Raw genomic sequence first — 15,819 nt, 5'->3', positions numbered from 1 at the left:
TATTGAAATATCTTTAATTTTTTCAATTGTATTCATTTGTTTTTGCACATTTTAACTTTAAGTTATGTTTTCATACATTTTAGCCAATGTTTACTTCACACTTTTATGTTTATATACATATATTCTATTACATTTATTTGAGATTTAGATTTGATTTGATCCTAAATTGGAGCAGTTGTCAAAATGTAATTCCCCCTGTAAAAAAGAAAGCATTCTGATTATCAAAATGGAAAAACAATAACAAATATATCTCTTTAAAAAAATAAATAAAGATATGCAGTATATCAGAAATTAAAAAAAATGAAGAGCTGTGTAGTTTAAAAATAATTAGCATTGTGCAGAAATACGCAAAATATATATGTGCAGAGAAATGGTGGTGCAAGGTTTATCGTATAGAGTATAAGGTGAGTAAGAACAAAATAATAATAATAATAATGCATTTAGACACTCGTGTAGCCATGCCAAAAATCCTTACAGGACATTCAAATGTTTGCATGTCATATTTCCACCAGGCACGCAAACTCCTGAGAGAGCTGAAATATCAGAAGAGATGTGAGGAGGCGGTGACCACCATCTCTGCCTACTGGCACGGCACACAGGTACTGAGTCATAAAAGCGCGAGTCATCACAGAGCAAGGCCTGTTTCAATCATGTTGGAGAAAAAAAAAAATATCTGCCCTTGCAGTCTTTACAGTATAGCCTTAAACATTTGATTTTTCATCTCATGCAGTGTTCCCGCCTGATTACCCGACAGTATTACAAACAATCTTTAACACCCTTGATGTAAATGCTGCTGTCTCCTTTTGATTCTGCTTCTTTTTGCTGATCACACAACCGCCACCTCTCTTTTTTTCTCACCCCCCCACTCCTCTATCACTTTTTCTTTTTTTTCTTGGTCCTTTTTCCTTTTACCAAACGCCCACCACTTCCCACCAGGCTCGGATGGAGTTGAGGCGTCTAAAACAAGAAGCGCGGAATATACACGCTGTGACAGTAATATGGGCATACTGGCAAGGAACCAAGGTATTTCCACCCAGCCGCAGTGTGTCTCACTCTGTCCCAGATGTCCTGTCATCCGTGTTCTCCATGTCCGCGTTACCATCCCATTCTCACTATGACATAGCCTAATAGAGTGGTGCAGTGAAGACATATTCGTAGCCCAACTCAGAAGTTGGCATCGCAAGGGCTCCCTCAACAAAAAGCAATGACATTTTCCTATTGGATTTTGGATTATTTGTTACAGAATAAATCCCTCTGTCAAACCCACATTTAAGATGCCTAGACAAGTGTATAAGCAGAGTATTATCCACATATTGACACTACTTTTAAGATTTAAAATCGTAAATCGCCAGAAGGCAAAAGCTAAAGCTAGGCTATCAACGAACCACATAACTTGACATGACTTCACATCAACACTGATAAGCTAAATTTGACGTGATGTTGTTTAGTAGTCTCCTTTTGCAACTTTTTAGCACCCGCTTCTTTTATGACATGTAAATGCTTCAGATATTCACCAGTGGGTAATTACTGATGTTTTTGATGTAGTACAACAAAGCGTGAATATCTCGTAAGCTTGCGTTTACCATAGATCTTATTTTGGGAAGCTAACCAAAAACTCAGAAACTAGCCGAAATGCTAAATCATTTCCGTGTTTAGGACTCATTCTGCACCACTCTATGGAGTATCAGCCCCTCTGTTTGAACATGGATCCCAGCCATTCCGTCAGCTAATGGCCGGATCGTTGTTCATCCTTGTTTCTGTTTTGTAGCTTCTAACACGTATCATTGTCTTCATGTTTCTCGTTGTTGCTAATAATGCTACAAATTAATTTCTACAAACATTAAACCCAACAGATCTTTTGACACTCGGAGACCAACATTAAGACCTTCTAGTTTTTGCATACTTGGGTGATTTATCATTTGTTTTAAATATATATCTAAATCTTGGCTCACATGGACAGAAAGGGGCTTGTTTTCTAGCATTGTTTCTTTAGTTTAAAAAGGAAAACACAAGTCTCTAGCTCAAACCATTGCATAAGTTATAGCAGTTTAAATACATTGTGTTTTTTTGGATCGTAAACGACCCAATCGGAGGGTTAACACGCCTCATATGTTTTCCATTTGTGTCTTTTTGATTTGGTTTCTAACCAATGTGGTGTTTTAAATGTGTCTTCTCTAATCTAATTAGTTTAACCGCACTGTGCCCACCACACAGATGAGTTCCAATGCTGAGGCGCCTCTTCTCATGTACAGTACTGCTGACAGCAAAATAAATAAGGATGGAAATATGTCAATACAATTGTACACGTGTTGCTGTAAAACCCCAGTGGCTGCTTATAATCAAAGCCACTGTGCAGACTTTGTAGCCGGCATGTTTAACATCTTATCAGCGTTCACTTACCATTTGACACATCCTTTGTTGTAAATAATCAATATTTCATGTCAAGGTCTGACAGCCTGCTGATGATTATCAGTTCTGACTCATAACCAATGCTGTTAAAGATTATTCTGTGTTGAATTTTAACGTTGTGCTTAGCATTTAAAAAGATAACTAAGTGGCAACTTTTTTATGGAGCTCAAGAAAAATGAAATCACAATCCAGACTGCCAACCAACAATTATTTTCATTATTGATTCATCTGGATATTGTTTTCTTGATTAATCTTTGGTCTATAAAATGTCCAAAAAAAGTACAAAATATGTCAACAACGGTATCTTAAAATCCAAGGTGATGTAATTTTCTCAAAGCAAAACCCAAATATATTTGCTTTATTATGATATAAAACGAGGAGAAGCAATGTTCTTTTACTTTTTATTCCGTGACTCATTTTTTCATGTACCTTGTTCAACAATTTATTTAGTTTGCATATAGTGGAGGAAACAAAATAAAGAAACGGGCCTTAGCATTTTTTTTGGCCTCAGAAAGTCGGAAAGAAAACAAACCATATTATTATTATTATTAACTAAGTAAGGGAATTTATTTTGTATTTGATATGAATAATAATCATATTAAGGGAAGATGAATACCATAGTAATAGAAAACAAATACAGATTTAGAGACAATTATATAAATGGGACTGGAATATTTCCTCATATATTCATATTACCCACCCTTGCTCCAGATCATAGTAAAACACAAGCCGAATAACAGAGATCAAATAAATACAACTAATAAATAAAAACAACAAAATAAAGCCAATAAATGAAAATACGATCATAACATTGGCCATACTTGAGAAAGCACAGTAAAATAAACGATTTCGACACGTGCAGTGTCCTTCTAAACCATTACATTTACTGAGTCACAAATTGTTAGCTCCACATAAAGTTGCTCTCATGTCAATGTGACTCACCCCGTGTTCCCGTCTCTCGACATCCTTTGTTGTCTCTCGTCTTCGTAACACTTTGTCACACCTACTCAACACATCAATATTTTAAATTGTCACTGAACTTAACATCCCCCCTGCCGCAACTGCCACCGCTTCCCATCAGGCCCGGAGAGAGCTGCGTCAGCTGAAGGAGGAGGCGAGGAATAAACACGCCGTGTCGGTCATTTGGGCCGGCTGGCAAGGCACCAAGGTATTTGGGAAGCCTGTCGACCGTGACTTGCCGTGACTTGCCTGCCTCCATCGAAACACCCCCACCATCCCATCCCCAACAAAAACAAACCCCAACATACCCATCATTCTGCACAAACAATTCTACCATACACCCTCTTACACACACTTTGGATGCAGAAGTGGAAGGAAGAGTCTTTTAGTCCTCTTGAGGCTAATTTTCACAACTCAGTATGACAGGATATTGTAATTATTCTCTAAGTAATAGTTAGCGACCCAAGGTTACAGGTACCCCCATTCCATGCCTGCCTCTTGCATGACCCTCTCCTGTAGTTAATGCATGTTTTCTCTTTGCATTGCAGTACTTTTTGACAATTTAATTTTTTCAGATGGACCCTTTTAGGTAATCACTGATGCCTGTTACTTTTGCTCTTTTTCTGAACCTCTCAAAGTTCCACTAAAAGTCTGTTTCCATTCCAGAAGTCCCCCCCTGATAAATGTGTTCAATATTTTGTTACTGGAGCAGTACTATTGTGACACAGGGCTGGTGTGCAACTGTGTCTGTTTGATGTTTGCCCACCTCAGGCAAAAGCAAACTGTCCCTTTTTTCTTCCTCATCTTTTCTCTTGCTTCATTTTGTTCCCACTCTCCGTCTCTTTTTCCCGCCCACCCTACCAAACAGGCTCGCAGGGAGCTGAGAAGACTGAAGGAAGAAGCCAGGCGTAAGCACGCTGTCGCTGTCATTTGGGCCTACTGGAAGGGACTCAAGGTACCTACCAGCCCCCCAGTGCAGCCCATCCCCATATCTCACACCTACCCATCACCCCTGACACTCTTTATCCTCCTCAACAATCTGCTTAATACATGCTTCTACAGGAAGCCAGTCTCTGCCTGGTGCTGTGGTGACACTTTATCAATAAAGGAAATTGCTGTGTCTCAGTACGGATACTTCCTTTAGTACCCCGCCATGTCATACACTGTGAAAACATATGAAGTGTCTGAATCTAGACAGGGTAGTGTTGTCCCAAAATGGCTAACTGCTGCTGTGCCTTCACCAGAAGTGACAATCCCCACTGTTAGGTAGCTAGCTTGCTAGTAAGCTAGCTATCTACCTAGCTTTCAATGTTAATGTTTGTGATGACAAATCATTACAGACTGCTCAATTAACCCAATCAAATTATGTCTGGCTTTTGTTTAAAACCGTTTAAAACACATATAGTGGTGCTTATATTAAATTCAGGAAAAACCTGTATAACTTTTATTTGGATAGTGCTCCCTGCAGCAATGGCAGCAAAGATGGCTGCCGAAGTGTCCAGTGGTCATCACTCATCCGTTTGACCGCAATGAGAACATAATCTGGGTTCATCTGCATGTCGTCCTACTTTGCATTGGGGCATACTTATGCACTCTAAATAGCCCATCTAACTACAGGAGTAAGCAAATTGAGTGTTTAAGAATTGTGCAGCTTTTGCAGGCACTCAACAAAACATTGGCTCAAACAATTCACAGCCCTCACATCAACGATTGATTTGTTCATGAACATGTAACAATTTCATTTAAGGATAATTTTCTTTGGAAATGACATGGTTTTAGATATATTTGAGATAATTTTATGGGAAAGTTGCTATTTTCGTCTTTATTTTTGTATTTTTAATGCTGAAAATTGAAACCAACAGAGCTTGGCTCACATGGCAGAGTCTGTCTTTCTGTTTCCCTTTTCATATCTGTTCTTATCTAAACCCCTCCCTCTGTGTTATCTTCTGAAACTGTGCAACTAACCTCAAATAAAGCGGCACCGCTCTGTGTACCCATCAGTATTACCTTCCTTCGTTACATCTTTGTCTTTAGGTGTGTTAAATGTGTGTGTGTCCCAGTTTGTTGCGCTAATCCGTTAAGTCTCCCCATGTTTTACCAAATAACTTTTGTAACACTGGTCATCTGTTGCAGTGTTAATCTTTCCATTGTGGTAATTACCCACTATGCACCTGTTCACAACTCAATTTGTACGATTAAGGTCGGCATGAAGGTCGTTTGTCATAACCATCATCAACTTTTCTGTAATTAATCTAGTAATTGTCATTTTACATAATTCCACCAGCTTTGGAGTTGTCTGTTCCTGCCTTGTCTTCATTGTTTGTGACTAACCAAACGTCTGTTGTTCTAGTGTGCTGACTGGTTTTAGTGTCATCCCCCCGTCAGTCTATTCCCTCCATGTCCTGCTTCAAATCAACTAATGGCTATCATAAGGGGATTGACAGTTTTTGTAATCCTTCTCTGTTGTAAAAGGTTCGCAGAGAGTACAGAAAATTCTTCAGGGCAAACGCAGGCAAGAAGATCTATAACTTCACCATCCAGAGGATTGTAAGTGGAACAAAATCAAAATGTCCTTTTTTGTTGCTTTTTATCAAAGATTTTTGCTAGAACATCGTTCACCTGCTTTTTTGTCCATTTATTCAGATGCAGAAATATTTCCTGGGCCTGAAGAGCACCATGCCCTCCATGTCCCCCATAGACAAGAGCTGGCCTGTTAAGCCTTACCTCTTCCTGGATGGAGTTCACTCAGACCTGCGGAGAATCTTCCATCTCTGGAGGGTCGGTCACAAATAACCGGCTATAACCCCTCTCCTCTGTCTGTGCCCTTAACCCATATTTATGCATGTGGTTTATACTGTCAGAGTGAATATTGTGTTATACACTCCTGGAGGGCAGGCACAAAGTGAACATTATGGTTTAGTCAAGCATTAAACTTTCAGTAAAACAACAACCAATCTAAGCCACAGACTGTAACCAATCACAAAAGATCCAATCAGTGAGGAGACAACAAGTTCCATAGAACACACTACATTTTGATTTTTAAAACTTAATTTGAAAGAAGATACAAAATCAGTGGCTCTATGTAATTTTTACTACTTTTTTATTTACTTTACCTCTGTTACATGTTTTAAGGTTAATATTTTACTTTTTGCCAAACTTTGTTTATATAATACCTTTAATTATTATGAATATTTGTTTTACTTAAGGAAAAGATCAAATACTTCTTCCACCACCTACTGTACAAAATATGTAATGCTTAATACAACAACTCTTATTTCAACTGCTTTTGCTATGTGTGTATTCAGTGCAAGAAATACAGGAGCGAGTTCACAGAGGAGAAGAAGGCGGTGTTCGAGGAGAAGCTGGAGGCCAGTGAGATCTTCAAAGATAAAAAGGCTCTCTACGCCAGCAGGTACCTTACTAACAAGGACACTGCTCTTTATTTCATAGGTACAAATAAAATCTCTTCATTTCACAAAAACTTCACACTTCTCACGTTGCTCCAATGTATTTAATCTCAGTGTGAGCCAGCCCTTCATTGGAGACTACCTGGAGATCAGCAAGAACCCCAAATATCAGAAACTGAACAGCGCCATGGACGAGAAGGTCCTGCTGGCTGACGTGGTCAACAAGATCAACAGGGCCAACGGCAAGGTAACAGAGATCACTCACACTGCAATATCTTTAGCTTCTACACAAGCCAAATGGATCCAACATTTGAGCTGTGGGTACGTCGTCACCCTGCTGTTTAGAGTTCAGCTCCACTTTCCCCACAGGCCTGGTAAAGCACAACCCTATTAAGTTGTTTCAATGGGTATTTCACCCCAGCTGTGAGGCAATCTGATGTTTTCTGACACCTTAACAGCTGACATTAGTTTCTGTTCTGCAGATAGGAGACATGTGGGGATTTTTGTTTCACTCTAAAATCCTGTCCCAGGTTCAAGATGAGATAAAACGATGCTGCTAAAAGAACTTGTAAAATAATTGAATTCAAAATACTACTCTTGTTTTTTGAAAGCCCATTATGAACCATCCATGTAGGCCTTTTGTCCCCAGAGTCAAAGCTAAACATTAATAAGCAGTCTGTTGTTTTTTTATGCTCCATTTATCTGGAGATAAAAAGAAAAAACTGCAGTTCCGTTGCAACTCTTATTACTTTTAAATCTAAGCTGAAGAATTTTTCTTTTGCCACTGCATTTTATTAAATAAAATAACAATATATGAGACACAGCACAGTGATTTAATTTGTTTAAATTGTATAACTTGTTTCATTTATATTGTCTTGGCTTTTTAATGACCGTTTTTAAATGTATAAAAATGTAATCTTATAATGTTATTTTTTTTTAACACCATGGTGTAGTATTTGTATTATAGTATAAAATATCAGGAAAAATATAGTATAGTTTGACATAAATATTACTAATAAATACATAGTATAGGGTTGAAAAACGACAAAGTAAACTGTGGAAAATATTTTTAAAAACAACAGTATACTATATCCAAAATACATGATAAAAAGACATAGTATGTCAAAAATAAATCCTATGTTTTGTAAAGAGGTTTGAATTGCCATGTTATTCAAATCTGTTATTTAAATGATTTTGCCTTGTCTAGACCCTCCAGAAAAACGCGATTCTGCGATCGCAGAATTTACCGCATAATCAGCAAAATGGCGCAGATTTCTAAAAGGCCGCATATTTATCAAAAGGCCGCATAATCCCCGCATTTTTCCACACAAAGTTGAGAAAAAAAAAGTTAACTCGTCTTGACGTGACGTCATCAGCTCGCGCATCACAGAATGTAAACAACACTGTATAGAGTGAACGTGTGGAGCTCACACGATAGAGAAAACACCAAGATGAAAAAATCTAATCCATCTCATTTACCGACGAACATTTCTACTAAAGACCGGGCAAAAAGTGGGGGGAAACTATTCTGCACCCCGTGCAACTGTGTGTTGGAGCATAAGAGAAAATCGACGGTGACGACCCACTTTGATTCATTCAAACATTCGAAAATGCTTTCTGCTGCTGCGGACAAGAAAGCCAAACAACTCACGTTCACCGAGGCATCAACCTCCAAAACCCTTTCGAGGGCTACAAGAAACGAAGTGAGTAGCCTACAAGATTAAAGCTGGTCAGATAACGAACGAGTAAATGAAAACAGAATGAGGCGGAGAAGTGTGTGTGTGTGTGTGTGTGTGTATGGTGGGGGGGGGGGGGTGTGTTTGTGTGTGTGCGTGAGATTAAAATAGCCCAATTGCTTTTACAATAAATAAACATTGAATGTGTTTAATTGAATAGGAAAGGGGTTTAACGTTAGTGGCAGGTTGTGTGTGAGAGAGAATAAATAAGACAGCCCAATATTTTAAAAAAAATCGATAATTTTTTCCCGCATATTTCGCAACTTTCCGCATATTTCGCAACTTCCCGCAGTTTCACCGCATAAAATCACATAAAACCCTGCATGTTTAATCGCATAATCAAGGATTTTAGCCCGCATAATCAAGGAATTTAGCCCGCGTTTTTCTGGAGGGTCTACTTGTCATGCCTAAAAAAACATGTTTAGTCGTTGAATATTGATTTATATGATTGTTTTTAAATAATGTTTCGGACTTTATTTGCTCCGGTTGCAGGGCACGGCTCGGATCTTCCTGCTGACTAAGAACAGCGTGGTGCTGGCCGACCAGAAGACGGGTCAGGTGAAGGCCAGTGTCCCTCTGCCGGACCTCACCAGTGTGTCGGTCAGCACGCAGAGCGACGGCTTCTTCGCTCTCAAACTCAAAGAGGTAAGGGGCAGGTACGATGTGAAGTGGGATTTTAGTGCAGGTATGATACAGTACCGATCATCATCTAACTCAGCAGGAGAAGAAGTGTGAGGATTTTCTCAAAAAGTTGTCTGTTGTGACTCTAAAGAGAAGTGTTAAACAGCATTTGTGTTGTATGGTATATCGAAATATCTTGAACGACACTGAAAACAAGTTTGCACAATACAGCATTTTCTCCACACAGTGTAAGTGTGTCTAATATCCAATACTATGTATTCTGATCCTGATAGAATCACAGTATGATCCGATACAGCTTTTAGCTGTTTAGTTGAACACCTGACATTGAGGTATAGGCTACATTGGGTGTGGATTTATGTCCAGTATTTTGCACTGGAATTATATAATAATCACTCAGATTAAAACCTTTGCACAAAGTTGTTCTTTACATGTAGTTTTGAAATTTTGAATGATGCTAAAAAAATCTAACTTGCATCTAAGTTGTGTGTGTGGGAAGGTTTTGGCAGTGTTGCATTACGAAGTCATGTTGTGGGTTATGTATTTCTGCCTTTGGGGAAGTAGACTTCTTGTTTCCTAGTCTCAGCATGATGTTTTTTTGGATGGGTAGCTCAAGCAGAGTGCATCCATACAAAGTTATGTTGACATCTTATTTTTTGGTGGAAAACAAGATGGTATCATATCTTTATTCAACAACAGAGGGCTGTGCTTGAGGTTTTAAAGAATATTTTATTGGCCAGTTTAGCGTTTTTTAGAGGGATCGATTTGAAAGGGGGAGATGGATAGGAAGACATGTGTAAAGGGACCTAAGGCTGGATTCAAACCTGCATCTGTACCAACTGAGCTACTGTATGCGGTGGCCTTGAATTTCAGTGTTTTTTATTCAAATGCCATTGTGTTATTTGTCTCCAGGGATCTGCCTCAGCCATCAAAGGAGACTTCCTACTCAGCAGCGAACATCTGATCGAAATCATCACCAAACTTCACCGCACCGGGGCCACGGCTGCAGACAGCGAGCAGCTCAACATCGACATCTCAGACGAGTAAGAGAGCAAAGTCAAAATCCAGTAATTCTCCTCAAATGATCCAAGTTTGATTATGTTTAACGACGTGGCTAAATGTTTCTGTTTGGCAGGTTTCTGGTGCAGTTCAAACACGACAAAGTCTGCGTGAAATTCATCCAGGGAGGTCCCAAGAACGGCAACAGCGTGTCCTGCAAGCGCAAGAACAACCGCCTGCTGGAGGTGTCGGTGCCTTCAACGGTATAGTGCAGCTTCTCTTCGCCAGATTTGTTTAGGGGGATGATTCAAAACCACCGCCTACTCCTGAACTCAAGAACCATCACCCCCAGTGCCCACCCTAAGGACTGACAGTGCAGTTATTCGCCTTTTGTTGTGTTGTTGTTTTTTTTCTTCCTTCACTCTCTTTCTTATCAGATTTACTATGGCACCACTATAGCTGGCGCCACTTTTTTTTGGCAAAGAAATCCCTTATCTGGGTTGCATGCCACAAGAGTTTGGTCAAATGTTCACTGGTGTTTTGTAAAACTGGGGTAAAGAGTTGAAAAATGGATGAAACAAAGAGAAACATTTTGGTGGAGCACGAGAGGAATGTCTCCACCAGCGGCGATGTTGATTGTTCTGACTGTATGTTGATTTAGTCTTCAGAGAAAAATGTCATTATAAGAACTCTGACACTTTTCAAGCCTCAACTGGCCTTGACTCATCCATTTTTTTTTTAGAATTTGAGATGAACTGGGAACTTTTGGGGCTCCCTGAAGAACTTTAAATACTGCACTTGTTTTCACCTCGGTGTAACCAAAAGAGGATGAGCTGAAACTGATATTTGATTGTATGTTGTTTTTTTTTCTATATATATATATTTTCTCTGAAACAAAGAAGGGTGGGCAGTTGATAAGTCAAATGTAATTTGCTACGTAATTGTCTAACCACTTTTTGTATCCTCCTTTATGTGCCATTGAACAGGTCACATGACTTGTCACCTGTCGGTGTACAGATATAAAACTTAGATAAAACTGTTCCCTGTTTACGGAAGAGAAGTAGGTTGTTTCTTTTGTTTGTTCTGAGATTATAGAATTCTTTATAGAAATTCTGACTTTATCTCAAACTCTAAAGAAAATGTCCCTTCTGGTCAGATCTAAAAAAAAAAGAAGAAGAAATAAATCACATGTGGCCCTAATCCTCTTCCGTAACTGTTCTTGACATCATTGCCAAAAATGTTTGAGATGGGGAATCTTTTAAACCTGCGGAGGTCAATTTAATGTAAGTTTTTGAACATTTTTACAGCACTACAAGTGATCAACTTCCATTTACCTAATTTTTGGATGATTACCCAGCTTTATTTCAGCTGTGAAGACCCATTTTAAACTGAATTGATATCCTTAACTCATATGTAATTTAGGAGACCCTCTGGCTATGAGGGACACGATTTAAGACCGAATAAAGTAAATACACTTTCTGTAATATCAAGGCCAGATTCAAAGCCAAACCTCCGATATCAATCTTTTTTTGTGTGTGCAATAAATAAAATGCTCATTGTACCGTTAGCTGTACATATGCTCCGTGTGCTGTGGCCCTGGCATGGACGAGGGTTTTTCACTAGTCATTTTAAACTGCCGTGTTTGTAAAGAAAAAAGCTGTTCTTGCCACTGCCGCTTGAGTCGCTGTAGTGCTTGACCCACTCTGACCAAATGTGTATTTTTTTCAAGGGGGAAAACCAAATTTAAGGCGTACACGATCATAATCAATCTGAAATAGTCGACCAGTTCTGCTACAGCTTTGGTATATATTTACATGCAAGCCAAATTTGTCAAATAAGTGATATATTTTCAGGTATATAATCTTTATTTGTACTCTGGTGTCTGTGAGGGAATAATGCAGCCAGACTTGGTTTTGTTTTGTAATCCGGTTAACCTGGGTTTGTACGTTTTTGTATTTTTTAATGTCACACACGACACAGGGACTCAAGAAATCCGTTGTGGATGTCCCACGCGCGGCGGGAACGATGGAGCTGAAATGCCAGTTTTGATGCTTTCTCTTCCTCGGCACAGTTTGAATGCATTTCTGCTTTGATGACCCCCCACATCCCTTTCCCTTTTCTCTGTTTTGTATTTGAACAATGGCTTTAGCTGCAAAATGATGTCTGCATTCTTGTGTGCCTAAATGTAAACTTGTGCTGAGAGACACGACATGGACATGTTTCAATAGAACTCAGTGTTGCATTTACAAGTAATCTTTTTCTTTTTTAAATTAAAATAAAAATCTGTAATAAATAAATAAATGTTATTCTTGAGTTCTGTCACATTTTTTATTTTCATCATCCACACCTGAATCCGAATCCCGAATCCGATGAGCAATACAGAATGTCGGGGAAAAAAAGAAATTATATATATCACAAATATTTATAATACATACACCTGGCTTCTATCACACAATTGTATACATGCTACACTATTTATTTTTTAAAATAGTAGTACTGGATGTCTATTTTGTAAATTGTAATTTGGGTAATTTCTATTTTTATCTTTAATATGTTTGCATGCTTCCTTGTTAATATTGACTCTTTACTTTTGCTGTAATAATGTTAATTTCCTCTTTTTGGGACGAATAAAGGGATTCTGATTATTTATACAAATAAAAAAAGTAAATAGATATTTATGTAAAGTAAAATGTGAAGTTATGATAAATAGTTAAAATGTAAAATAAGGATAGGAAATAAAACAATAAAAATAACATTTATATAAACATAAGAAATTAAATCAAATGTAAAATAACATAATGTAATACACATATTTATATAAACAAGAAGTTCAATTAAGAATGTGCAACTAACAGCTCAAATAAAATAAAAATGTTTAAATTAATAAGAAATAAGTAAAATCTTTAGAATAAGCAAAAAAACTATCAAATAAATTCAAGATATTTTTATAAATACAATAAATGAAAGTAAAATAAAAGATCAAAAAAATAATGATAGAAACACTCAGGTAGGAGTTAAACTGTGTAATGGCAACAGGCAGAATACAGTATACATGATGTAGACACTTTTTTTCAAAATAAAATGACTGAATCTTACCATCTTTCGACCATCTTGGTTGCCTTTCATCAGCAGTATCGCCACGGGGTTGCCCGGGTTGGCCCCAACTAAAAAAGGGGTGGGGGTTATATAGAGGCTGGACGACCAGGCCTTGTAGTTAAGCAGCTTGGCAGATGTTTTGCATCACATCTGCGGAGAGCTGTCCTGGGGTTACATTCTGCGGCTTGGGGAGAGCTGCCGGCAACAGGTCTCCAGGGAGCAGCCCTCAGATTGACTGGTAAAAATAGCATACCATTTTGGGCTGCCCGGTAGGCTACTCGGTTCCCACCACTCTGCAGGCTGGGAAAGGAGGGAGGAGCCCCGACCTCCCAGTGGATACCCGGCCCCTCGCTGGGAGCTGGAATTGTACAAATCACAATCCCATATCCTGTAAAAACCTGTTTTATCGAACAACATTACATCAGCATTAAAGCAAGACAAGAGTTGTTACAGGTGAAAATCCTGCATGCAAAAACCAACCTAACTATAAGTATGGAATTGGCGCTAAAATGTGCTTAAAGTAGGCTACCCTGTATGCGTATTTATCTCTTTATCCAATTTCAGAATATCATATATTACCTTACTTGATTGTGATGCATTATTGTGTTATTATATGTCAATGATTTTCAAAAGATGTATTTATATTGTGTACTAACTAGTAATCAGAATCTATAAAGTATATTAAGCTCTTAGAGGAATGTAATGGAGTGAAAACTAAAATACTGGCATTTAAAATGTAGTGGAGTAGTATATAAAGTAGAATACAATTTAAATACTCAGGTAAAGTAGGCTACATGAATATAGGCTACAGTTTGAAACTTTTCAGCACTGGTAATTTACAAGCTATTTTGAATATCTTGCACCAATATTTATCAAATATGCTTTATTCATTGGATACCATTGAAACTATGACAGCCAATTGAGTTTATTTGGAGCATGAACATGCAGTCCTTTCTCACAGAGTGGAGTCACATGGGAGGTAGTACCATGCGGTTTTGAGATTGGATAGTCTTTAGTGACATCCCGTGGATTTTAGATGACATAACAATCAAATACAAAAAGGCACAAGGGGGAGCTAGAGGAGTATCATCAATCGAGAAGGTGTCCTTGGTCATGGCTTTTATGATACATAAAACAGCCATCAAGCTTAAGGAAAATATAAACTGCATTCTATAACCTTTTTTAAAAGTACGTATTTTTAAATGACGCTTTCGAATAATGAATGTTCCTTCTTTATAAACTGGATGTGATTCAAGTTTTCTTATCAGAATTCTCTGAGTTTTTATCAGCTTTGGTACTTAAAACAGATAAAGTAAATATCGTAGGTGACTTTAATATTCATGTTGACGACGATAAAAATAGCCTTACTGTTGCATTTGACTCTGAATTAGATTATATTGGTTTCCGTCAGTGTAAATAAACCAACCCACTGCTATAATCACACTCTCGACCTTGTTCTGATTTATGGTATTGAAATGGAGCGACTATTAGTCGAACCGCATAATCCTGCTTCATCCGACCATTTCTTAGTAACTTTTGAAGTAGGTACTGTTACTAGACTACAAACCATTAGTCAAAATGTCCTGCAGCAGAAACTTATCTGTTAGTGCTATAGCCAAATTTAAGGAAGAGATTCCACCAATACTTAACTCGATAGCATGTCTGCATGTAAGGGAGGAAATTTATACAAAATGTACACCACCCCAAATTGATCATGTTGTTGATAGTGCTAAAGGTGCGCTGCGAATAAAGTTAGACTCTGTTGCTTCTTTGAAAAAGAAGAAAATAAAACAACATAGACTAGCTCCATGGCATAATGCCGTAACCCGCAAAATAAAGCAAAAGTCGAGAAAACTTGAAAGGATATGGCGTTCCACTAAACTTGAAGAATCTCGTTTAAATTGACTTTTGTGGAATCAGCTTCCAGTTTGTGTTCGGGCGGCAGACACCCTATCCATTTTTAAGATTGTGCTAAGACCTTCCTTTTTGATAAAGCTTATAGTTAGGGCTGATTAGATTCAGCCCCTAATTTTGCTGATATAGGCTTAGTTTGTCGGGGGACATCTTACTTCTTCCTTCTCTCTGTCTGTACCTGTGTTCTCTCATGTTCCGAATAACCCAGCTTCCCCCAAATCTCTTTTTGGTGTCTATCTACGCCGGGATCCTGAGTCGTGGCTGATCCTGTTGCTGTGGTCCTGGATCCTGAGTCCTGGATCCTGAGTCGTGGCTGATCCTGTTGCTGTGGTCCTGGATCCTGAGTCCTGGATCCTGATCATATTACTTCCCTGATTGCTCCCACAGGATTGTTGATATCCTCGTGGATTCATCTTCTCATTGTAGACCATACTTGTCAACCCTCCCGATTTTCGCGGGAGACTCCCGATTTCATTGCCCTCTCCCGGTTTCCTCCCGGGCTCATATTTCTCCCGATTTCTGACAAAATCAGATTTACACACGACTGTTTCCACTCGGACTTTAATACAGCTACACCATTGTTTGGTTTCCATGGTAACACGTCTCTTTAGTAGCGCGCGCAACTTAAAGTCTGAGAGGGTGAGGCAGATATTCACAGA

At 38.5% G+C, this 15,819-nt stretch overlaps 1 protein-coding gene across 6 annotated transcripts in view; it reads left to right on the top strand.

Moving 5' to 3' along the window:
* The window catches only part of myo1b (myosin IB), a 75,206-nt gene extending 62,743 nt beyond the window's left edge, over window positions 1–12,463 (top strand). For 2 of the 6 annotated variants that reach the window (XM_079663939.1, XM_079663940.1), the window contains exons 22-32: window positions 513–599; window positions 937–1,023; window positions 3,491–3,577; window positions 4,238–4,324; window positions 5,842–5,916; window positions 6,013–6,147; window positions 6,675–6,781; window positions 6,891–7,023; window positions 9,005–9,157; window positions 10,064–10,194; window positions 10,287–12,463. In XM_079663939.1, coding sequence (XP_079520065.1) covers window positions 513–599; window positions 937–1,023; window positions 3,491–3,577; window positions 4,238–4,324; window positions 5,842–5,916; window positions 6,013–6,147; window positions 6,675–6,781; window positions 6,891–7,023; window positions 9,005–9,157; window positions 10,064–10,194; window positions 10,287–10,419 — 1,215 coding nt within the window. In that variant the 3' untranslated portion in view covers window positions 10,420–12,463. The remainder of the gene's footprint in view (window positions 1–512; window positions 600–936; window positions 1,024–3,490; window positions 3,578–4,237; window positions 4,325–5,841; window positions 5,917–6,012; window positions 6,148–6,674; window positions 6,782–6,890; window positions 7,024–9,004; window positions 9,158–10,063; window positions 10,195–10,286) is intronic. The other 4 variants (XM_079663941.1, XM_079663943.1, XM_079663942.1 and 1 more) reach the window with 4 other exon arrangements.
* Window positions 12,464–15,819: the final 3,356 nt, after the last annotated feature.

This window comes from Notothenia rossii (genome assembly GCF_949606895.1).
Source record: "Notothenia rossii genome assembly, chromosome: 2".
In the NCBI taxonomy this organism is placed as follows: Eukaryota; Metazoa; Chordata; class Actinopteri; order Perciformes; family Nototheniidae; genus Notothenia; species Notothenia rossii.
The sequence above is the reverse complement of the archived record's forward strand: the minus strand, read 5'-3'. Positions and strand labels throughout refer to the sequence as shown.